Source organism: Somniosus microcephalus, chromosome 14, assembly GCF_052327205.1.
Source record: "Somniosus microcephalus isolate GS21.2 chromosome 14, FLI_Smic_1.0, whole genome shotgun sequence".
In the NCBI taxonomy this organism is placed as follows: domain Eukaryota; kingdom Metazoa; phylum Chordata; class Chondrichthyes; order Squaliformes; family Somniosidae; genus Somniosus; species Somniosus microcephalus.
Genome location: NC_141000.1, coordinates 102,740,574 through 102,764,887, shown reverse-complemented (window position 1 = coordinate 102,764,887; position 24,314 = coordinate 102,740,574). Strand labels below are relative to the sequence as shown.

Genomic DNA, 24,314 nt, shown 5'->3' with positions numbered 1-24,314 from the left:
GGTGTGGGATACAAAAAGAGTCACATTGGTACAGTACTATTCTGACGTTTAAGTAGTTCAGAGGGAATTTTATCCGACTTGTAAGTTATCCAATGAGATAGACAAGATTGGGATCTGAATCAGTCCCATCCAAATGGGACTTCAATGCACTATTAGAGCAACTAGTCCCAGTTTACTATTAACGAAGATTACTAAATTCTTTCTTAACCCCCTACCCTTCACACTTAATTTTGGCATCAACAGAACAGGGAGATAGATATTTAATTGGCAAGAAACGTTATTAAAGGATATGTAAAAAATACAGGGAATCGGGATTGAAAAGATAGAGCTGCCATGGCCAACAAAAATGCCACAGCAACTGATGGGCTAAATGAACGACTCCTTCTACTATGTAACACTCTGTAACAAGCGCTCACCTAATGCAACACCAAGATTTTCAGGAAGAACTCTGGGAATATTTTCTAGCAGTCCACCTCCAGTGATGTGAGCATAAGCCTTCACATATCCCAGGCGTAGAATTGGCAGCAAGGCCTTGGCATAAATTCTGGTTGGTGTCAGCAGCACCTCTCCTGCAAAAAAGTTAAAAGGAAGATCTTTACAAACTTAAATTCCATTGTCAAATGCCGTAAGTGGCTGACCCACCTGTGATTTTAAGGCTGTCATTTTAGTTTTCTGATAGGAAAACAGGGAACTGGCTATAAAACCCAACTTTAAAACAGTTGAATCCCAGTAGCTATCAATTGCTAACCTGTTTTGAATGGGTTACGGGGGGGGGGGGGAAGGCACGCTTGTTAATGCAAGGTTAACTAGACATTCAAAAGGAACATCCCAAAAACTTCTGATATTAAAAGAATAAGGAAATAGTCTGCAGCAAGTATATTTCACTGGGACGCATTTATTTCAAATCAGGGGAAATTCATTAAAATACTTTACAAATTAGATTTTTTTTTTTTAAATTGATATCCCAAGTTCAATAGATGCATAAATTAAAAGCAAAGCATCCCTTAAGACACTGACTGCACAAATGGAAGACACAGCATGAAACTGTAACCATTTTGGGATACTGTCCATAGAATGTATTCCCTGCTTTTTGGTTGCGGGATCACAACCCAAGTAGTGACTTGCTCAAGGGTTGCTCTCACACACCCACCTTAAGGCCCCTTCGTGTTCACCCTTCAAAAGGGTCACACTGCAGGGCTTGGCTAAAGGCCAGATCAGAGACTCAGGAGGACCAACGTTGGCCTGCTGGCTGTATAATGAGTTTCCCTGATGTAAAACGATCAAGTCAAGTTCAAGATGTAGGTGTTTTGCAGTAAAGGCCTCATAACACCCACACTCCGTTTCAACCCTTACCGAGTGTCTGCGAGCCATAGCTGCACGGTGCTGGGGAGGAACACTGTAAAGAGGACTTCTCCAAAATTGTCCGAACAAGGCTAAAGCCGTTACTATGGAGACCAGATGAAGCAACGCCAATGACGACGTCGCCAGCACAGATGCGCTCCAGCTGTGGGAGCGTCTGTCCGCGTTCCACTGCTCCCACTGCAAAGCCAGCCAGATCGTACTGTCCTGGGGAATACATCCCAGGCATTTCGGCAGTCTCTCCCCCTACAAAACAGGTAGAAGAGGAGAGAATAAAACCACTACTACTCAAATGGTCATAACAATGTTAACAGAACTGGACAGCACCACACAGAAAAAAAATAAAAAGCCTGTCAAATGCATATTCTGTATAACTTGCATTTATATACTGTAGCACCTTTAACGTAACCTTGTTTTCCCTTTGGAAAGGAGAAGTCTGAGAGGTGACCCGATTGAGGTCTTTAAAATTCTAAATGGGTTGGACAAGGTAGATGTGGAGAGAATGTTTCCACTTGTGGGAGAATCAAAGCTAGGAGCCATAAATACAAGATAGTTACTTAAAAATTCAATGGGGAAATAAGGAGAAATTTCTTAACTCAGAAAGTGGTTAGCACTACCAGAGGAAGTGGTTGAGGCAAACAGCTTAGATGCTTTCAAAAGGAAACGAGACGAGTACGAGAGAAAAATAGAAAAATATGCTGAAAGGCTGAGATTAGATAGAACGGGAGGAGACTCGTGTGGAGTATAAACACCAGCACAGACTAGTTGAGCCGAAAGGCCTGTTTCTGTGCTGTATATTCTATGTAATATGTCCCAGGGCTCTTCACAGCAGCATTATCAAACAAAATTTGACACCGAGCCACCCACACAGGAAGATATTAGGTCAGGCGACCAAAAGCTTGGTCAAAGGGGTAGGTTTTAAGGAGCGTCTTAAGGAGGAGACGGAGGTAGAGAAGTTTAGGGGGGAAATTCATTTCTTTTCACAGCAATAAAAAATGTTTTTAATTTTCTGCCTCGCTCTCCTGAAAATACTGACTCATGCAGTTCAATGGGTACCTCACCAACATGATCCGGTACTGCAAACGTCAGAAAGATATTTGACCATAGAGGCATCATGGCCAAGTCTACTCCTGCCCATGCACATTTACTTTCCAGCAGAGGAAGGAGTGCATCCCCCAGCTGATTTTCCGCTCTCTATCCCAGGGTTACGGAGGTCAAGTGTCGTGCCCCCACCGACAACCTGCTCGAGGTCAACTAACTCAGCAACTCAGACTAAGGAATCAAACCCGAGACGTCAAGGTCTATAGGGCTCACGATCACACTTGACAGCACATTCATCAAATGAGCCACTGGAAATGTTTCAAAATAGGGTTAATTCCAGCAATCTAGAATTTTCCTCTCCCCTTTTAATGGGCAGAGAATGATCAAACAACTGGCTCCATGGTCTATAATACTCTTAAGCTGGCACCTAGGAAGCACACTAAAGTGCCTTAAGATACTCTGATTTTCAATTGTGTTTAGAAATGTGACATGGCGGACACCATAAAGTTGTTGTATGTAGCATTATGGGCATCACTACCAATATCCTATTTAAAAGCTCCCAAATGTATTTTTTTTAAATCATGAATTGCTATTCAGATCTATTCCATGATGGCTTGCAAGTGCATCCAGCGAGAAGCTGAGCCACACAAGCCAGGTTCGACACGGTGTCTGTGCCGAGTTTGCCAATCTCATCCAGGATAGCGGTAATTGCTCGGCCAGCACATCTCCCAAGCAATGTTCCCATTAATTTTTGTTTATGGGTGTGCGCGGCCCAGCCAAAATACTATGCACGAGCAGTTTTTGCCATTGAAAAGCCGGCGAGCCAGCTGCATGGGAGGTCCAGAGAGCCGCACGGGAGGTCCAGAGAGCCGCACGGGAGGTCCAGAGAGCCGCACGGGAGGTCCAGAGAGCCGCACGGGAGGTCCAGAGAGCCGCACGGCTTAAAGGGAACACTGCTCCCAAGGTTCAATAACCTTTCCACTAGATGAGGTACTGGAGGGAACTGGTACCTGCGGAATTGTACCCCAGCAAAGAGTCAACACTTTGAGGAAAAGAGGGGAGAAAATGAGCATGAAATGGTTAGCACATTAACTTTCAAACGGAAACTGTTCTCCACTAATGCTTAGTGAGCAGGAAACTCAGTAAGGAAGGAACCATCTACTCAAATCTAATTTGGCTGCCCTTTCCTTATATCCTGCAGCCAATTTGCACACAGCAAGGTCCCGCAAACAGCAGTGAGATAGATGACCAGCTAAGCTGTTTCAGTGAGTTTGTTTGAGGGATAAATATTGGCCAGATCACCGGGAGAATTCCCCTGCTCTTCTTCAAATAGTGTCATAGGATCTTTTACATCCACGTTGAGAGGGCAGGTGGAACTTGGATTTAACATCTCATCCAAAAGCCGGCACATCCAATAGTGCCTAACTCCCTCAGTACCGCACTGAAGTGCCAGCCTAGATCGTGTCTCTGAAGTGGTGTTTGAACCCACAACCTTCTTATGCAGAGGCAAGTATGCTACCACTGAGCCAAGGCTGACACCTCATCATTTCATAATTATGTCACAACCACTGGCCCCTAAATGTTCCCCTGCAATCAGGTCACTTACTTCCCCAGTTCATTAACCAAAACCAGATCTAATACTTGTGCTTCCTTCATTGGACTTGTAATGTATTGACTCAGAAAACAGTCCTGAGTGTATTCTTATTTTGACCAGCATCATCGGAAATAGTGTTCGTGCGACAGTAATGCCTTACCCAACAGTGCACATCCTGCCATTTTACAAGCCTCTGCAACACCAGCAATCACGGTCTGCGCCACACCCACATCCAGTTTACCACAGGAAAAGTAGTCGAGAAAGAAAAGCGGCTCTGCTCCTTGTGCCAGAATATCGTTTACGCACATCGCTACCAGGTCTTGACCCAACGTGTCGTGTTTATTGTACATCTGGGCAATCTGTCCACAGTCAACATGGGGTTAGGATAGGGAGAGAAGAAAAGAAAATTAATGTTAATAACACCATGGTATATGTTCGTTATCATTCTATTCCAATTATAGTTCTAATACATGCAAACACCTTAAGTTTGGTTCCAACTCCATCAGTTCCAGAGACTAGGATTGGATCAGAGTATCCAGCTGCCTTTAGATCAAAGGTGCCTGCAAATCCTCCAAGCTCAGCATTACAGCCTGGGAATTAGAAAGAAACGATTTCTTAGAATCAGAGGTTTCACTACAGAAGGAGGCCATTTGGCCCACTGTGCCTGTACAGTGCTAACTCCACATTGGAGCTATTTATTCAATTCTGTTTCGCCAGAGCACTGAATAGTGCTCATCTAATTCATTTGTAAACGCTATGAGTAACTCAGCTTCAATGGCCACTTGCAGTAATACATTCCACATTCTAGTCATACTTTGCGCGAGAAAATTTCTTCTAACCTCCCCCTTTATGCTTTTAGTACTCAGTCCAAGTTTATGCTCCTGTGTTACCCAATTCACTGATCTGTGGAAATAATCTTTAACTGTTTACCCTCTAATACTGTTTAATAACTTAACCCTCTCTGTTAAAGATTCCCTCTTTAACCTTCGCTGCTCCATTGAATACATGATATACCTATCAATTCAGTCCATGAAAAGCGACGAGTTAAGATAGTAACTATAGGTTTTTATTGGCTAAATAACAGAGCCCACCCTCGTGGGTGATCGGTTCCAACAAGGAAGAATACTAGCCAATCAGTCACCTTTATACCTGGGCAAGCAGGCGGAGCCATGGGCGGAGTCAGCTGAGGTATGCCTAGGTATAACAGCGTGCGTGGCAAGAGGTAACCTTGTGTAGTGATAACAACAGTGTAAACAGTGATAACAACAGTGTAACAATAGTGAACGCTTGTGAACGATAACAGTGGTTTACCACATTCACCCCTTGTTTAAAATTGAGTCCGGCGGGGTGAAGTGTACTACCAGTTCGTGTATGTCAGTCTATCAGGAGGCCTCGTAAGTCTTTCTGATCGGCGCAGCAGCGGCGGCGGTGGTGCAGTATCCGATGTTAGTGCTGGTGTCTGCGGGGTCGACGAAGGCTCCTGGGGTTCCGGCATGCCGCCTACAGGAGCTGGATTTGGGGGAGTGGTGGGGGATAACGGTGGTATCTCAGGGGTGCCCGAGGGTGCGAGGTCTCGCAAGGAGACTGTGTCCTCCCGTCCGTCTGGGTATGCCACATAGGCATACTGGGGGTTGGCGTGCAGGAGGTTCACCCTCTCAACCAGGGGGTCCGTTTTATGGGTCCTCACGTGCTTCCGCAGCAGGACGGGCCCCGGAGAAGTCAGCCATGTTGGTAGCGAGGTTCCCGTAGTCGACTTCCTGGGAAAAGCAAACATTTGCTCATGAGGGGTGGCGTTAATGGCAGTACAAAGCAGTGACCGGATGGAATGGAGCGCTGCCGGGAGGACTTCCTGCCAGCGAGAGGTTGGGAGGCCCTTAGACTTTAGGGCTAAGAGGACGGCCTTCCAAACTGTCGTGTTCTCTCTTTCCACCTGGCCGTTCCCCCGGGGGTTGTAGCTGGTGGTCCTGCTCGCAGCAATACCTCTCGCGAGCAGGAACTGGCGAAGTTCCTCGCTCATGAAGGATGAGCCCCGGTCGCTATGTATATAGTTCGGGAACCCGAACAAGGCGAAGAGTTCGTTCAGGCATTTGATGACCGTGGTACTGGTCATGTCTGGGCAGGGGATGGCAAAGGGGAAACGGGAGTACTCGTCAATAATGTTGAGGAAGTACACATTACGGTCAGAGGACGGGAGGGGCCCCTTAAAATCGATGCTCAAGCGCTCGAAGGGGCGGGTGGCCTTGATCAGGCTTGCTCTGTCCGGCCTATAGAAATGCGGTTTGCATTCGGCACAGGCTTGGCAGTTCCTGGTCATGGTCCTGACCTCCTCGATGGAGTAGGGCAGGTTGCGGGCCTTAATGAAGTGGTAAAGTCTAGTGACCCCGAGGTGGCAGAGGTCGTTGTGGAGGGTCTGCAGTCTATCAACTTGCGCGTTGGCGCATGTACCTCGTGATAGAGCATCTGGGGGCTCGTTGAGTTTACCAGGCCGGTACAAGATATCGTAATCGTAGGTGGAGAGCTCAATTCTCCACCTCAAGATCTTGTCGTTCTTGATTTTGCCCCTCAGCTTGTTATTAAACATAAAAGCAACCGAACGCTGGTCGGTGAGGAGGGTAAATCGTTTGCCTGCCAGGTAATGCCGCCAGCGTCGTACCGCTTCCACAATCGCCTGGGCCTCCTTCTCAACAGAAGAGTGTCGGATCTCAGGGCCCTGGAGGGTCCTTGAGAAGAAGGCCACAGGTCTCCCCGCCTGGTTAAGGGTTGCAGCTAGGGCGAAGTCGGATGCATCGCTCTCCACTTGGAAAGGGATGGACTCATCCACTGCGTGCATTGTGGCCTTCGCAATGTCTCCTTTTATGAGGGAGAAGGCTGCGCATGCTTCTGCTGTCAGGGGGAAGGAGGTGGACTTCATGAGGGGTCTGGCTTTGTCCGCATAATTGGGCACCCATTGGGCATAGTAAGCGAAGAGCCCCAGGGTTCTCTTCAGTGCCTTTTGACAGTGGGGAAGGGGAAGCTCCATGAGGGGGCGCATTCTTTCGGGGTCGGGGCCGATGACTCCGTTCTCTACTACGCAGCCAAGGATGGCAAGGCGCGAGGTGTTAAACATACAATAAGGAGAAATGTAAGTGAGATTCAGCCGTTGGGCCGTACGGAGGAATTTCTCCAGATTAACATGGTCCTGCTGGTCGTGGCCGCAGATGGTGACGTTATCTAGATAAGGAAACGTGGCCCGCAGCGCGTTCTGGTCAACCAACCGGTCCATCTCCCTTTGGAAGACCGAAACCCCGTTGGTGACGCCGAAGGGAACCCTAAGGAAGTGGTAGAGGCGGCCATTCGCCTCGAAGGCGGTATACTGGCGGTCCTCAGGGCGGATAGGGAGTTGGTGATAGGCCGACTTAAGGTCGATGGTGGAGAATACCCGGTACTGTGTAATCTGGTTGACCATATCAGATATGCGGGGAAGGGGGTATGCGTCCAGCTGGGTGTACCGGTTTATGGTTTGGCTGTAGTCGATGACCAGGCGGTGTTTATTGCCGGTCTTAACGACTACGACCTGGGCACGCCAGGGGCTGGTGCTCCCCTCGATGATGCCCTCCTTCAGGAGTCGCTGCACCTCAGAGCTAATAAAAGCTCTGTCCCTGGCGCTGTACCGCCTGCTCTTGGTAGCGACGGGTTTACAGTCGCGGGTGAGGTTAGCGAACAAGGAGGGGGGCGGGACTTTGAGAGTGGAGAGGCCGCAGGTGGTACGCGGCGGGCGGTTTAAAAACTGCTGGTTGTAGACTGTGAGTGGGGGGAGGGGTCCACCGTATGCCAAAGTGACACTTTGAAGGTGGCATTGGAAATCCAGCCCTAGTAGGACGGCAGCGCAGAGCTGGGGCAGGACGAGAAGGTTAAAGTTTTTATATTCCGTGCCCCTAACCGACAGGGTCACCACACAGTAGCCGCTGACGTCTGTTGAATGGGACGGACTTCGACGCCATCGAGATCCGATGGCGCGTTGGCCGGACAGTGAGGGAGTAGCGGCGCACCGTGTCTGGGTGAATAAAACTCTCCGTGCTCCCGCTGTCGAACAGGCAGGTCGTGGCGTGGCTGTTTACTTCGATGTCCATCATGGACCTGGACAGATGATGCGGGAGAGCTTGGTCAAGCGTGACGGAGGCCAGTGTATGGCTGAGTGAGCTGCTGTAGTCGGTAGGTGAGGCGGTGGTCGGGTCTGGAGACAAAATGGCGGCCGAGTGCGGCGAACAAAATGGCGGCGCCCATGACGCGGATCCCCACGAGGTCGAAGTTGGACAAAATGGCGGAGAAGATGGCCGCCCCCACGACTCACATGAGGCACTGCTGGCGTCTGTGGCTTTCCCCCTGCAGGCGTTTGCGAAGTGGCCTTTTTTTCCGCATCCGGAGCAGGTCGTGTTCCTTGCAGGGCAGCGCGCCCTTTGATGTCTCGCCTGGCCACAGAAATAGCAGCTGGCGGCCCGATCGCGGGGCTCCGCTGCCGCAGCAGGTCCCGAGGGTGGCGGTCCCGATCGATTCCGGGACACCGACGCCGTAGTAGGTCCCAGGGGCGGCGGTGCGAGGGGTATTGCGGCCGAAGTCGGGCCCGAGTCCCAGGGTCGCGCAGCACTGTACCCGGAGTACGCCTCGAGGTCCCGATGGGCCACTTCCAGGGAGCGAGCGAGGGCTGCAGCTGCTTTCAAGCCGAGGTCCTTTGATTCGAGCAGTCTTTGCCGTGAGTAGTCGGACCGAAGGCCTTTCACGAAGGCATCACGGATATTTCCTTCAGCATGTTGTGCAGCCGATACAGCTTTAAAGTCACAGTCCCTGCCGAGTGTTTGTAGCGCCCGTAAAAATTCATCTACAGACTCTCCTGGCTGTTGCGAGCGGGATCTTAGGAGATGTCTGGCATGCATTGAATTTACTGGGCTCCGGTACTGCTCTTTTAGCAGGTCGAGGGCGTCCTCGTATGTAGCAAGGTCCCGGATGAGTGCAAATACTTTAGGGCTCACCTGGGCGGTCAGAACTCTTAGTTTGTCGGCTTCCGATGGCACGCCGGAGGCTACCAGGTAGGATTCAAAGCAGCTCAGCCAGTGATCGAAGTCGAGGGCTGAATTCGCTGCCTGTGGATTTAGATCCAGGTACGGCGGTCGGAGGGCTCGTAGCCAAGTCGGCTGCTGGGGCTGTTGTAGCTGGCCGTTTGGCTGGTCGTTTGGCTGCTCCAGTCCATTCATTTCAAAATTTAGCCAATAAAATTGATATACCTATCAATTCATTCCATGAAAAGCGACGAGTTAAGATAGTAACTATAGGTTTTTATTGGCTAAATAACAGAGCCCACCCTCGTGGGTGATCGGTTCCAACAAGGAAGAATACTAGCCAATCAGTCACCTTTATACCTGGGCAAGCAGGCGGAGCCATGGGCGGAGTCAGCTGAGGTATGCCTAGGTATAACAGCGTGCGTGGCAAGAGGTAACCTTGTGTAGTGATAACAACAGTGTAAACAGTGATAACAACAGTGTAACAATAGTGAACGGTTGTGAACGATAACAGTGGTTTACCACAATACACCCCTTGGTTATCCCAAGTCTATCAATGTAACTATATCCGCTCATTTCCCCAGAATTATTCTAGTAAATTTACATCATACTCCCCCTACCCCTCCATGGCTCCAATATCTTTTCTACAATGTGTTGTCCAAAACTACTCTCAGTATTCCAACTGTGGCCCAATCAAAGTCTTGTACAAATTCATCACCACCTCCTCCTTAAAAAATGTAACATTGCATCAGAATCCTATTAAAGTCACATTTTTTTTTGAAGTACAGACAATTGAATCCATAAAAAAAAATATTGAATTTCCCCACTAATGCTATTTTCTCCTCGGTATCTATTCCTGAGCAGGCAGTCAAGCAGGCCACTGGGAAATGCGTCCCATCTTGTAATAAGGTTTAAAATTGTCAAAATACATCTGTTCCTAATACAGGAGATTATAGTGGTGTGTGGTTCAATTAGAACAGATACCAGCCTACCTGGTCTGGAGGTAGCTGCTGCAAGTGGTTTGATTGAATGGATTAAAGCATTCCCAGCCGCAATATCAACTCCACTGTCTTTGTAGGTCAGTCCTCTGCAGGAAGGGGTTGGGTTAGGGTGGGGGGGGGGTGGGCGCGGGGGGAAACAGATAATATGCAAGTTCAGCAGACACAGGAAAATAAGAGGTATAAATGCTTTCAAAATACAACTCAAATTAATCTAGAAGCTGTTTGAAATCTTGTATCATGCTCTTTTCCACCAGGGTTTGCTTCAATGTATTACAAAAATAAATTTCTATTCATTAACACTTTGGGCTCTGTGGGTGAGATGAGCTGCCCAGAAGGTAACTCATAAAATCACAGGTTTGACCTGGCAACTTCAATGATGTGAAATGAGCCCCGAATTGCTGAAAACAAACCTTTGGAGTCAGTGTTTAGCTAGAGACCAATATTTCACAATCTAGGTCTCAGCTCCAGATTGCGGACATGGGGTGCTCAATAACTCTTGGCAACCAAAATTCTTTCAAACACTGCTCGACGAGTCACATTCTCCATCCTATGGCCAATTAAATAATTGTCCCACAGTTGACCCTTCACAATCCTTAAAGCAGTGCATTAATTTGGGAGGGAGCAAGGAAGTGCTCTTTGCTGATAAGGTCTTCAAAGTGGAGTACAGGATTATTAGGGCCACAAAAATGAGCCAATATGCTCTCCCGATTTCTCTTCTTTCTTGGAGACATTGACTCATACTGGGACATGATTTGACAAGCATTGTTGCTTTCTGGTACCTCATCCAAATGCCCATTCTCGACGTGCAAGCCTGGACTGTGCAGGTCACAGCAGGCTGTTTGGCCATATGGACGTCACAGCAAAGCCGCATACTGTCGGCCCACCCCACCCCGCCCACATATTTCCAGCAGATGTCACTGGGTAGTGATCTGATCAGACTGATCTTTCCCCCCTTTAGTTCAAAAGCACTATAGGCTAATGTGGTGGCTCCACTGCTACTCTGGCAAAGATCAGCTAACTCCCCACAGATTGGGATCTAACCTCGGGCCGGCTTAGTTTCTGCAGCTCACAGAGCAATGCATCACCTAATTAAGGCATCGAGGAAGTTTAAACCAGTAATTTAATAAATCTATTTTAATTGCATTTAATAATCTTTTGTTACACTTGCATTTTCACATATCAAAACATTGCATTAAGATTTTATATAGGTATACATAGCTAAGCCCAGCAACAGGCAGTTTAGAATTTTAAACCTACTTTTGCTGATTTGGAAGAGCATATTTCTTCCTAACCCATGCTGAACTACACCTCACCCCGTCAAGAAAAGATTTATTTGCGTTTAGACACAAACCTGGACTGTTTTATGAATGCAATGGCCTGATGTGCAATGTCCTTTCTGTAAACAGCATCTTGGAACTGAACAGTTTCTACACCTTTATTGGCTTCTTCCACTGCCCTGATCAGGTCCTTATTGACAGCAGTTACTGTAAGTACTCGACCACCATTCGTCACAACCGTCCCGTCCTTCAGTGCAGTACCTGCATGGAACACTTGCAGGCCCAGGTCCTTCGCGAGTGACAAACCTGCAAAATAAACGAATTTTAGGTTAAAGAAGCACGATGCTGTTAATCAACAGTTGCTCCTGCATAAGCTGTAAATATGCCACCTTACATACTCTCTTGGCATCCTCGTTGTGTTGAAACCAAGGCTCATTCTTCCCCAGGACCTACTAAACTAGAACTTCTCACCTCCATCAGTCTCGTCTTCCCCTACAATCTGTAGACTTTTACTTCTCTTTTTTACATTATTTCTCCTGAAGGCAATGACTGCTTACTGAGAACATAAGAAATAGGAGCAGGAGTAGGCCATTCAGCCCGTCGAGCATGGCTGATCCTCTACTGAGGTACAAAGGGCACCCGAAGTGCTCCAGTATCTGACCCAAATGGCCACTCTTTGTGTGTCACTCTAGAGCGCAAGTGTCAGTAATCAAGGGATATCACAGGCCTGCCCAATGTTCATATACCACACTTCCAGCAGATCACTGGGGAGTGGTCAGGAATAAGGATCCTTGTCAATTTTGCTCTTCTTAATTCGGGAGCATCGAGGTCAATTACAGCAGCCGAGGTCAGCAAACTCTGCACAGGCCGGTGATCAAACCTGGCACTTTCCTGCTCTGTATGGCTCAATTCATCACGGCCTTGACTACAGCACGATAATTAACCAACGCTTGACACTCTCTCCACGCCACCACCCGCCGCCCCCTACTCCGGCCCTCTGAAAGCTCAACTCTTTAACCAGTGAGTAGCTCAGTCATCATCAAGGCTGTGACATGAATAATGGAGACTTGGACATAGTCTAGAGAGCACCTGTGGAACTATAGCTCTGATAGCAGTCAAAGCCTTGAGGAAAAGAGGGAAGGGGGTGGAAACGCGTGAAGAGAAGTTTGGTGTCGCCCACTACTTTAGTTTATCTTGTTTTCTGCCCTATTCTCTTCACTCTTGAAGGTGTCTTGCACTATGAAACTTGACTTGGATTTCATTAATATAAAAAAAATCCATGTAAATAGCAGCAAGTTTATTCGGAGACAAGCACCAAGTCTCTGCGATGTGTGGTCCTAGCAAATGTACATGTGTTACAGCAGATTTAACACTTACAGAACTATGAAATGCTTAAGGGGGCTAAATTCGGTTGATTTGCGCCTCCCGTTAGCGCCCATTTTTGTTGCTGGCCGCCTGCCAGCATCTGCCCCTGTTGCTGTCCCCGCCCCCCCCGTGAAGCCCCCCCGCGGGGTGCCGGCTGCTCTCTGTGAGCTTTAATAAGGGGAGGAAGGCCTGCAATACCGCGGCGCAACGTGCCACAGCGCCGCGATATTGGCTCGCCGCGCCCCAAGAGGAACGCGCCCCTCCTTCCTCTTGGGGCGCTACCTGGGAAAAATGGCCATGGGGGCGCTAACTTTTTCGGGAATTTTTACCCCTAATAGTTTTACCCAAGTCTTTTTTGTCCCATATTATTCACAGACGTATCCCTGTAATTCACTGCCGATATAGAGTTGCAACTTCATCATCAAAGTGGCGAGCAACATTTCACCAGCCTTAACACAGCTTTTCTGCATGGCAGGTTTTACCTGTGATCGCCTGGCCCTTTGGGTATTTGCCTGGGTATCCACCACTGGCCATAACCACTGTCACAGCTGCACTGGTTTCCAGCCAAGAGGGCATGGCTTTAGAAAGTTTGCCATCGACAGTTGCTTGTACTATTTCATATAAATCACTGTTTAATAAAGGAAGAATGACCTGAAACACAGCCAAGCATCAACATCAGGTTTTTGAGACAGAAAAGGAGAAAAATAATTAAGATATATAATGAAGCCACATTATGTTACATGCACCCTGATTTTAATATACATCAAAGGATGTTCCTCATAGACAGGCTACAAGATTACAGTAACACTACCTGACATTCTGGATCACCAAAGCGACAATTAAACTCCAACACTTTAGGTCCGTCTCGGGTTAGCATCAACCCTGCATACAGTATCCCTGTAAAGAAAGGGGGGGGGGGGAAATTATTTGCTTCACGCAGATCTCTCATTTAAACAATTTCTGTACTTTACCGTGTCTGATCGCCTCACAGAACCTCACTATTGAAATATTTATTACGCAAATGTAAATACTTATTGAAGGATGCATTTGGTGAAGTTGTGCCTGCAATATTTGCACACCAAAATTTGTACAATATGAAGCACAAAAAGAATTATCATGCCGTTAAAGTAAAAATATAAATCAATTTGCCATAGTTACGAACTACCTCGGACAAAAAGCAAAAGGTTTACTGCAATACCCCGCATGTATATGTCTGCAGAAGTAGGGCAGGGCAAGTGAAGGGGGGCAAACAAAGGATTTACTCTGGAGAAGTACAGCGTCACTTACCAACTGCAACAGAAGAGACTGCGGTTCTGTGTTCTGATTTTTGTTTTTATTGAGCTGTATTTGTTGCCGGTCCCCAGTTGCCCTGAGGCTCTCGAGGGTCCCCCAGTAGTGTGGTCTGGTCCAGGTAGGGGTGGCAGGTTCCCCTCCCTGAAGGACAGTGGGTTACGACAATCCGACAACTTCATGCTCATTTATTCCTGGCGTGAGCCCACAAATGACTAGATTTAGTGAATTCAGTTTCATAACTTGCCATGGTGGGCTTTGAACTCTCAACCTCTGGGTTGCTCGTCCAGTTCCATAACCACGAGACTGCTGTACTTGTTTCCACTTCTCCTAAAGTCCATCCATGCTACCAAGAGCGTTCAGAACTCAAGTCATTAAAATAGTTCAATGTTAGCAACATACAAGTTGTCTGCACGCACTTTTTGGACCAATTTCTCCCTCCTCTCCTGAAGGCGCTAGAGTTCCTCAGGCACCAACAGTCCTCAAGTGCCTCGCCCAAGTGGCCCAAGTCTCTAACATGTCAACGTTGGTAGAGTGTTATTTGAGCACAGAGTGCTTACCTACTGAGCCCATGCTGCCCTCCGCCCCCCCAACACACTTTCCAGTGGTAATCACTAGACAGCAATGAGGAGCAGGAATATTGGCCGATTTTCCCCTACCTAGCTCAGAGAATGCTGCAGCAACCTGACGCACTGTCCCAGTTGTGACCAGCTAACTCATCACAGATGTTAAATGAGCTTGGATCTGTGTAGCTTAGTCCTACAAAGGGCAGTGCCTTTACTCACTGTTCCAGTAGGTGAGCTTTGTTTACCCGCTTGATGTTTGAGGCTCCAACCTACTCCAGTTTTAACAAATATACTGGCCGACAAAAATAAAGCTGCACTCACCAACATAAGGGATTCCTTCTTGTCTCATGCCATCAATTGTTTTCTGAAGAACGCTTTCCTTGATCTTTTGAAGAACATTTTTGGAAACCTAAAGAGCCACAACCAAAAAACAAAAGAAAATCTAAAAAAACAGAAAAGGCTGGAAATAGATAGCAGACTGGTCTTCATCTGATAAATATTTCAGATGCAAACCCTCAAAGTCCCATAGCTAGTACTGGAAACATAAATGTCCTAGATGCTAGTTTATTTAAAATTTTTTAATGAATACATTTAATGCTACAGTGAAATTGACACCTGCTGGAGTGGAACAATTTACATCCATGTATCCGGAATGGCTAGAATATCCAGAAATTGGTCAACTTAAGAGGCTTTCAAATTCCTCCTACATTAGTGTGATATTGCAATTGTCCACTCTATCACAGCCTCTCCGAGTAAGATTGATGAACAATTGGTACAGAAGAGCTTGTTTGGTGAACTTGTTTCAATTAAAAACTCAGCTGGGAAATGGCAGTATCTTTTTCTTTAATTGGTAAAATTAAGTGAAGGAAATTAAGCCAAGGAAATCACTTAAGGTTGAAAAAAGTGCAAAAGAAGATGAGGGAGGTCAAGTGGATCGGTGCGGATTCCAAGATTGGGTTTTATAGAATCATGGACTAGTACAGCACAGGAGGCCGCCATTCGGCCCATCGAGTCTGCGCCGGCTCTTTCGAAGAGCAATCCAGTTAGTCCCACTCCCCCGCTCTTTCCCCATAGCCCTGCAATTTTTTCTCCTTCAAGTATTTATCCAATTCCCTTTTGAAGGTTACTATTGCATCTGTATCCACCGCCCTATCAGGCGGCACATTCCAAATCCTAACCACTCGTTGCGTAAAAAGGTTTCCCTCATGTCGCCTCTGGTTCTTTTGCCAATCACCTTTAATCTGTGCCCTCTCGTTATCGGCCACTCAGCCATTGGAAATAGTTTCTCTAATTACTATATCTAAATCCTTCATGATTTTAAACACCGCTATCAAATCTCTTCTTAGCCTTCTCTGCTCTAAGGAGAACAACCCCAGTTAGATAGAGAGTAAATCTCTCTCTACACAAAATTAACAGTCACTTGGACAAGTGTGGATTAATTAAGGAAAGCCAGCACAGATTTGTTAAAGGCACATCGTGTTTAACTAATTTGATTTGAGTTTTTTGATGAGGTTACAGAGAGGGCTGGTGATGTGGTGTACATGGACTTCCAATAGGCATTTGATAAAGTGCCACATAATAATTGCAAGCAAAATTGAAGCCCATGGAATAAAAGGGACAGTGGCAGCATGGATACGAAATAGGCTAAGTGACAGGAAACAGAGTAGTGGTGAACGGTTGTTTTATGGACTGGAGGAAGGTACACAGTGGTATTCCCCAGGGGTCGGTACAAGGACCACTGCTTTCCCTGATATATATTAATGACTTGGACTTGGGTATACAGGGCACAATTTCAAAATTTGCAGATGAAACAAAACTTGGAAGTATAGTGAACAGTGAGGATAGTGATAGATTTCAAGAGGACACAGACAGGCTGGTGGAATGGGTGGACATGTGGCAGATGAAATTTAACACAGAAAAGTGCGAAGTGATACATTTTGGTAGGAAGAACAAGGAAAGGCAATATAAACTAAAGGGTACAATTCTAAAGTGGATGCATGAACAGAGAGACCTGGGGGTATATGTGTACAAATCGTTGAAAGTGGCAAGGCGGGTTGAGAAAGCGGTTAAAAAAGCATACGGGATCCTGGGCTTCATAAATAGGGGCATAGAGTACAAAAGCAAGGAAGTTATTTTGATGTCCAGTTCTGGGCCACTGCACTTTAGGAAGGATGCGAAGGCCTTGAAGAGGGTGCAGAAAATATTTACTAGAATGGTTCCAGGGATGAGGGACTTCAGTTACGTGGATAGACTGGAGAAGCTGGGGTTGTTTTCCTTAGAGCAGGGAAGGTTGAGAGGAGATTTGATAGAGGTGTTCAAAATCATGAGGGGTCTAGACAGAGTAGATAGAGAGAAATGGTTTCCATTGGCGAAAGGGTCGAGAACCAGAGAACACAGGTTTAAGGTGATTGGCAGAAGAACCAAAGTCGACATGAGGAAAAACTTTTTTTAAGCAGCAAGTGGTTAGGTTCTGGAATGCACTGCCTGAAAGGGTGGTGGAGGCAGATTCAATCGTGGCTTTCAAAAGGGAATTGGATAAGCATCTGAGCGAAAAAAATTTGCAGGGCTACGGGGGAGTGGGACTAGCTGGAGTGCTCTTGCAGATAGCCGGCACGGACTCAATGGGCCGAATGGCCTCCTTCTGTGCTGTAACCATTCTATGATTCTACACTGTCCCATCAAATGGTCTGTGGGTCTGATGCAATGGATGTTTAATAGACCGTACATTGTAGGTGGAAAGAAAGGCAAAAAAAATGAGTCTTAATTTTGAGGTCCCATGAAAACAATACGTTAGAGTGGAAATCATTGCAACGAGTCTTGATTTCATCCTCATGACTATTCTTAGGCACCTTGTCTACAATCAATGCTACAAAGTCAGGTACCAATGAAGTCCGAGGACCGATTTTAACTCCTGGTGGGAGTCGTGCGGGTGGGGGCCAAGTTGGTTGGCAAACCGCCTGGCCCTCCACAGGGCGAGGCCTGGGGGATTTCAACTCCCGGGCCACATCTGCATAAGACCCGTCAGACTCCTGCCCGAGACCTGGAAGAATGGTCCCCAGCACTCAGCTAACTGGTTGGGAGGAGTGGGTGGGTTGAGAGGGCATTGCAATCGGGGGAGGGAAGCCTGTGGTAGGGGAGGCCCATGGTCTTCTTTTAGGGCCCAGGAGGAGCACTCCTGCTCCTCCTGGCCCATAAGGAAAAGGAAAAAAGTCACCTTTCTGGGCCTCTTCGAGCCCCATCTCCTCTTCCTGTCAGATATGCCTGGCAGGAAAGCGCAATACCTTTCCCCCGCAGGCCTCCAGTTAAAATTGCAGTCGGGCCTCAGGGCCCTAGCTGCATATTTATAAAAGGACCCTGCTGCCATCCAGCAGGAGTTCCTCTCATCTGCTCAAAAGAGCAGGTTAAGATAACAACCCATGGGTAGGCAACAGGATTGGTGCGGGTTAAGTCACAGTGGCCATTTTAACTGGGTTAAATTCGGCCCTCTAGTCTTCCAGTCTTGCCGCCAAATTCCACTGAACCGATAGTCACTTGGTGTGGACTTCAGCTCTTGTAACACTCCAGTATTGCACAACACAGTACATTTATAATTTCAGGGGAGCAATCATACTGTCAAAACTCTTCTGTGAAATAATAAAGATTATTTTCAAATGCTGTAGAAAAATTAACTTTTTCTCACCTGAGGAGCAGGACAATAAGCTCCCATTCCACCAGTATTTGGTCCCTGGTCCCCATCCAGTAAGCGTTTGTGATCTTGAGCTGGCGGCATACAGGCAACTGTAATGCCGTCACTGAAGCACAGGCACTGCACAACATTATCAGAATTGCATTTTAAGTAATGGAGTTGACTACCCACAAGAGATCTGCACCACTTTCAGAACAAGATCCAAGCTATTCAAAAAAAGCTCGATTCATGATAGCTTAGTCAATTGCCATCACATACCAGAACAATATTGTCAAAGGAAACAGCAAACAGCGAAAAGATGCTTTATAGCGGAATTAAGTTTAGGAATCAATGCTGCTTTATGTGTTAAAAACTTTATGGAACATGGACGCCTGGCCAAACCAAATTAGCAATAATACTGTGGAGGATGAATTCCTGGAGTGTGTACGAGATGATTTTTTTTAGACCAGTACATTGAGGAGCCAACTAGGGAACAGGCTATCCTAGATTGGGTATTGTGCAATGAGATGGGGTTAATTAATAATCTTATTGTGCGGGGTCCTTTAGGGAAGAGTGACCATAACATGATAATACATAAGAACATAAGAAATAGGAGCAGGAATAGACCACTTGGCCCCACGAGCCTGCTCCACCATTCAATAAGATCATGACTGACCTTGGGCTCAAAGCCAATTCCCTGTCCGCTCCCATAACCCTTCACTCCCTTATCTTGCAAAAATCTGTCTATCTCCACCTTAAATGTATTTAATGACCCAGCCTCCTCATCTCAGTTCTAAAAGGGCGACCTTTATTCTGAAACTATGCCCCGAGTTCTAGATTTCCCCATGAGGGGAAACATCCTCTCTACATCTACCTTGTCGAGCCCCCTCAGTATCTTATATGTTTTAATAAGATCACCTCTCATTCTTCTAAATTCCAATGAGTATGGGCACAACCTGCTCAACCTTTCTTCATAAGTCAACCCCCTCATCTCTGGAATTAACCTAACGAATCGTCTTTGAACAGCCTCCAATGCAAGTATATCCTTCCTTAAATAAGGAGACCAAAACTGTACACAGTACTCAAGGTGTGGTCTCACCAATGCCCTGTACAGTTGTAGCAGGACGTCCCTGCTTTTATACTCCCAACCCCCTTGCAATAAAGGCCAACATTCCATTTGCCTTTTTGATTACTTGCTATACCTGCATGCTAACTTTTTGTATTTCATGCACAAGGACCCCCAGGTCCCTCTGAACTGTAGTATTTTGTAATCTCTCTCCATTTAAATAATAATTTGCTTTTTTATTTTTCCTGCCAAAGTGGATAACCTCGCACTTTCCCACATTATACGCCATCTGCCAAACGTTTGCCCACTCACTTAGCCTGTCTATATCCCTTTGCAGATTCTTTGAGTCCTCTGCACAACTTGCTTTCCCACCCATTTTTGTATCATCTGCAAACTTGGCTACATTACACTCGGTCCCTTCATCCAAGTGATTAATGTAGATTGTAAATAGTTGAGGCCCCAGCACCGATCCCTGTGGCACCCCACTAGTTACCATTTGCCAACCAGAAAATGACCCATTTATCCCGACTCTCTGCTTTCTGTTAGTTAGCCAATTCTCCATCCATGCTAATATATTATCCCCAACTTCAATAGAATTCTTCATTAAGATGGAAAGTGAAGTGGTCCAATCTGAAACTAGGGTTCTAAATCTAAACAAATGAAACTACGAAGGTATGAGGAGGGAGTTGGCTATGATAGATTGGGGAGCTTCATTAAACGGCATGATGGTGGATAGGCAATGGCTAACATTTAAGGAACGACTGCATGAATTGCAACAGTTATACATTCCTTTCTGGCGCAAAAACACAGAAGGAAAAGCGGCCCAACCATGGCTAACAAAAGAAATTAAGGATAGTATTAAATCCAAAGAGGAGTCATATAAAGTTGCCAGAAAAAGTAGCAAGCCCGAGGATTGGGAGCAGTTTAGAATTCAGCAAAAAAGGACCAAGAGATTGATTAAGAGGGGAAAAATAAGGAGTATGAGAGTAAACTTGCAAGGAACATAAAAGCGGGCTGTAAAAGCTTCTACAAGTATGTAAAAAGAAAAAGATTAGTGAAGACAAATGTAGGTCCCTTACAGTCAGAAATGGGAGAATTTATAATGGGGAACAAGGAAATGGCAGGGCAATTAAACAAGTACTTTGGTTCTGTCTTCACGGTAGAGGACACAAATAACTTCCCAGAAATGCTAGGGAACCAAGGGTCTAGTGAGAAGGAGGAATTAAAGGAAATTAATATTAGTAAAGAAATAGTGCTGGAGAAATTAATGGGACTGAAAGCTGATAAATCCCCAGGGCCTGATAATCTGCATCCCAGAGTGCTAAAAGAGGTAGCCATGGAAATAGTGGCTGTCATTGGTTGTCATCTTCCAAAATTTTATAGATTATGGAACTGTTCCTGCAGATTGGAGGGTGGCAAATGTAACCCCACTATTTAAAAAAGGAGGGAGAGACCGGTTAGCCTAACATCAGTAGTAGGGAAAATGCTAGAGTCTATTATAAAGGATGTGATAACAGGACACTTGGAAAATATCAACGGCATTAGACAAAGTCAACATGGATTTATGAAAGAGAAATAGTGTTTGACAAACCTACTGAAATATTTTGAGGATGTAGCTGGTAGAATAGATAAGGGAGAACCAGTGGATGTAGTGTATTTGGATTTTCAGAAGGCCATTGATAAAGTCCCACATAAGAGGTCAATATGCAAAATTAAAGCACATGGGATTGGGGGTAATATACTGGCATGGATTGAAAATTGGTTAACAGACAGGAAACAGAGAGTAGGAATAAATGGGTCTTTTTCGGGGTGGCAGGCAGTGACTAGTGGGTTACCACAGGGATCAGTGCTTGGGCCCCAGCTATTCACAATATATATCAATGATTTGGATGAGGGAACCAAATGTAATATTTCCAAGTTTGCTGACGACACAAAACTAGGTGGGATTGTGAGTTGTGAGGAGGATGCAAAGAGACTTCAAGGCGATTTAGGCAAGTTGAGCGAGTGGGCAAATACATGGCAGATGCAGTATAACGTGGATAAATGTGAAGTTATCCATTCGGTAGGAAAAACAGAAAGGCAGAGTATTATTTAAATGGTGATAGATTGGGAAATGTTGATGCACAAAGGGACCTGGGTATCCTTGTACACCAGTCACTGAAAGCAAACATGCAGGTGCAGCAAGCAGTTAGGAAGGCAAATGGTATGTTGGCCTTCATTGCAAGAGGATTTGAGTACAGGAGCAAGGATGTCTTATTACAGTTATACAGGGCCTTGGTGAGACCACACCTGGAGTACTGTGTGTAGTTTTGGTCTCCTTACCTAAGAAAGGATATACTTGCCATAGAAGGAGTGCAGCGAAGGTTCACCAGACTGATTCCTGGGTTGGCAGGACTGTCGTATGAGGAGAGATTGGGTCGACTAGGCCTGTGTTCACTAGAGTTTAGAAGAATGAGAGGGGATCTCATTGAAACGTATAAAATTCTGACAGGGCTGGACAGGCTGGATGCGGGAAGGATGTTTCCCCTGGCTGGGGGGTCTAGAATGAGGGGTCACAGTCTCAGGATACGGGGTTGGACATTTAGGACTGAGATGAGGAGAAATTTCTTCACTCAGAGGGTGGTGAACCTGTGGAATTCTCTACCACAGAAGGCTGTGGAGGCCAAGTCACTGAATATATTTAAGAAGGAGATAGATAGATTTCTAGACGCAAAAGGCGTGGGTATGGGGAGAGAGCGGGAATATAGTACTGAGATAGAGGATCAGCCATGATCATATTGAATGGCGGAGCAGGCTCAAAGGGCCGAATGGCCTACTCCTGCTCCTATTTTTCTATGTTTCATCGGTTTGCTCATGAAAATCTGACTGAATAAATTTGGCTATTAGATTTATAGAGGAGATCACATGGAGTTATTTGTATATCATGCAATACTGCAAATACAAGGTCAGGTTTAGAAGTGGAAGCAAAGAGTGATGAACACAGGAGGCCAGATGAGATCTATAATAAACTCCACAAATCCCAATTATTACTAGCAGATTTAAATAATTTCACAGCAATCCCCCAAGCCAGAACTGAATTAAAAGCCTATTCACATTTTCAAATAAGAAAGCATCAGTCCAACTTTAAAAAAAATATAAACCAAAAGATAGACAGTTCTGAAAAGGTGCAAGATTTGGTCTACTCTGCACGTACCACTGGATAAAATTGGCAATGAAAAAATAAAAAAAGAACTTTAACTAGAGTTGGGCCGGCAAAAGGCACAAGCATTACTTACAGAAACTTCCTCTCCCTCAAGCAGCTCCTCCACAATTACAGTTTCACCAGCGGAACCGAAGGTCTTTTCCTGTTAAAAAAAGAAAATACGAATACATTTAGCTCTGTGCACTGTCTGCCAGTCGGCAAAGGCCTAAGCAGATTTGTTGATAGATGTCGGGGTGCGAGCGGCAGCGCTCCACGGAGACTCCAGTTAAAGGGGAGGGCCGCTGCGCACTCTGTAGGGCCTCTGGTGGCCCCAACTGGGCTACCAGAGCAGAGTGGTGTCATGGCGGCAGCCCAGCACCAAGACGCAGTGCCGGGCTGCACGATGGCGGCCAGGGCCATGCCACGGCACGTGGAAGTCTGCCCGGCTCGCGACCCGTGAGGCTGGCGCTGACACCGCCTGCAGCAGCCTCATGGGGCGCAGCCGAATTCCTGCCGCAGGGCAGTAAGGGGACGCAGCGGGGCACGAAGGGGTCACCACGCACGGCGATGACGTCATCGGCGGAGGCGCAGCGGCCTGGGCTCTACCGGTGGGGTTGTGGCGCTATCGGGTAGCGCCTCAGCAGCGTCCTTCCGAATTTCACGGGAGGCGCTTTTTTCGCCTTCTCCCGGGCAGTAACCGCTTTGCGCCCTCTGGAGGCAGACACAAAGGAGCCGAATTTCACCCCCAACATCTTAGATGTAGCATCCTTGTTCCCTTTAGTTCTGTAGGTGCTGCAATATCTTTGCATCTCAATGTGAATCGACTACAAAACCTGTTTATCTGCCTATCTGAAGAAATCAAAAGGTTACTGAAAACCTTTGAGACAGACATATTTCCAATAGCTTTTTTTCATACAATAAATAGAGATAACATCATATCCTCAGATCCTAGTAGAACCATGTAAAAGTTCCAGATTGTTGGCTAGTGACATTTAGTCTGACTGCACAGTAATGTTATTTTTCGAAAGCCAATAGCAGTCTTCATGAAGCAAATAGGATACTAAGCCCTGGTGTGCCATAAATATTGTTCCCAAATTGGCCAACTGACTGTTCTAATCTCCATGTGTCAAAAAGCAGACTGATTGGACATGATCACAATGAGTTTTACAGTTCTCTTAGGTTCAGCATCACTGGTCAATCCTGCAAACAGGCCTTGCATCCCCTATAATCCAGAGTGTAGCTTTCTCCTCTCCAGTATCTAGTTCTACTATAGCATGACTTGGGGATCGTGATTTAGAACCCTTGTTCCTGTACTGGCTACTGAAATATCACACGGCACCAATGTGAATTCTCCTCTCTGTGGAGGGCAGACTGAAAATCAATCTATCAAAACAAAACAAGGCACGAATAATGCAAACTAACAAACTAGTTCAGTTTACATCAAATACTTGAATAAATACAAGGTACAGTTTTCACAGTGAGATCAGTAAATTCCCCTTGTCTTTGACAAACAAAAATGCAAATTTAATGGGTTCTGGGGTCAAAGGCCCACTTTCTAGCAAAGCTGTTCAAAAGCTAGCTAGTTCTAGATTTCTGTTGCAGGCTGCTTGTGCCCACTTGCCCATTCTGTGAGTGAGTCAGTGAGTGAGTTTGAGAGAGATAGATAGACATAGATGCTGAATTTCAACATTACAGAATTATAAATTAAAAATCCAATTCAGATAATACAAGCACAGTCAGATCATTACTCACGTCAATATTAAAAATGTAATAGCTCGCATTACTTTAGTTATGTGGGGCTTGTGGAAATGTACCTTTTAAAACTGAATATAGTTACATGTGCCCCTTTTTGACAAACAAAATGGAGTCCCGGTCCT

At 46.1% G+C, this 24,314-nt stretch overlaps 1 protein-coding gene across 5 annotated transcripts in view; it reads right to left on the bottom strand.

Moving 5' to 3' along the window:
* gart (phosphoribosylglycinamide formyltransferase) overlaps window positions 1-24,314 on the bottom strand; it is a 77,810-nt gene that overhangs the window by 13,386 nt on the left and 40,110 nt on the right. For 4 of the 5 annotated variants that reach the window (XM_086007088.1, XM_086007089.1, XM_086007091.1 and 1 more), the window contains exons 6-16: window positions 22,532-22,600; window positions 18,206-18,331; window positions 14,848-14,935; window positions 13,482-13,567; window positions 13,153-13,321; window positions 11,380-11,611; window positions 10,020-10,114; window positions 4,475-4,584; window positions 4,155-4,353; window positions 1,354-1,605; window positions 417-569 (exon numbers count right to left, since the gene is read on the bottom strand). In XM_086007088.1, the coding sequence (XP_085863214.1) occupies window positions 417-569; window positions 1,354-1,605; window positions 4,155-4,353; window positions 4,475-4,584; window positions 10,020-10,114; window positions 11,380-11,611; window positions 13,153-13,321; window positions 13,482-13,567; window positions 14,848-14,935; window positions 18,206-18,331; window positions 22,532-22,600 (1,579 nt within the window). The remainder of the gene's footprint in view (window positions 1-416; window positions 570-1,353; window positions 1,606-4,154; window positions 4,354-4,474; window positions 4,585-10,019; window positions 10,115-11,379; window positions 11,612-13,152; window positions 13,322-13,481; window positions 13,568-14,847; window positions 14,936-18,205; window positions 18,332-22,531; window positions 22,601-24,314) is intronic. The other variant, XM_086007090.1, reaches the window with a different exon arrangement.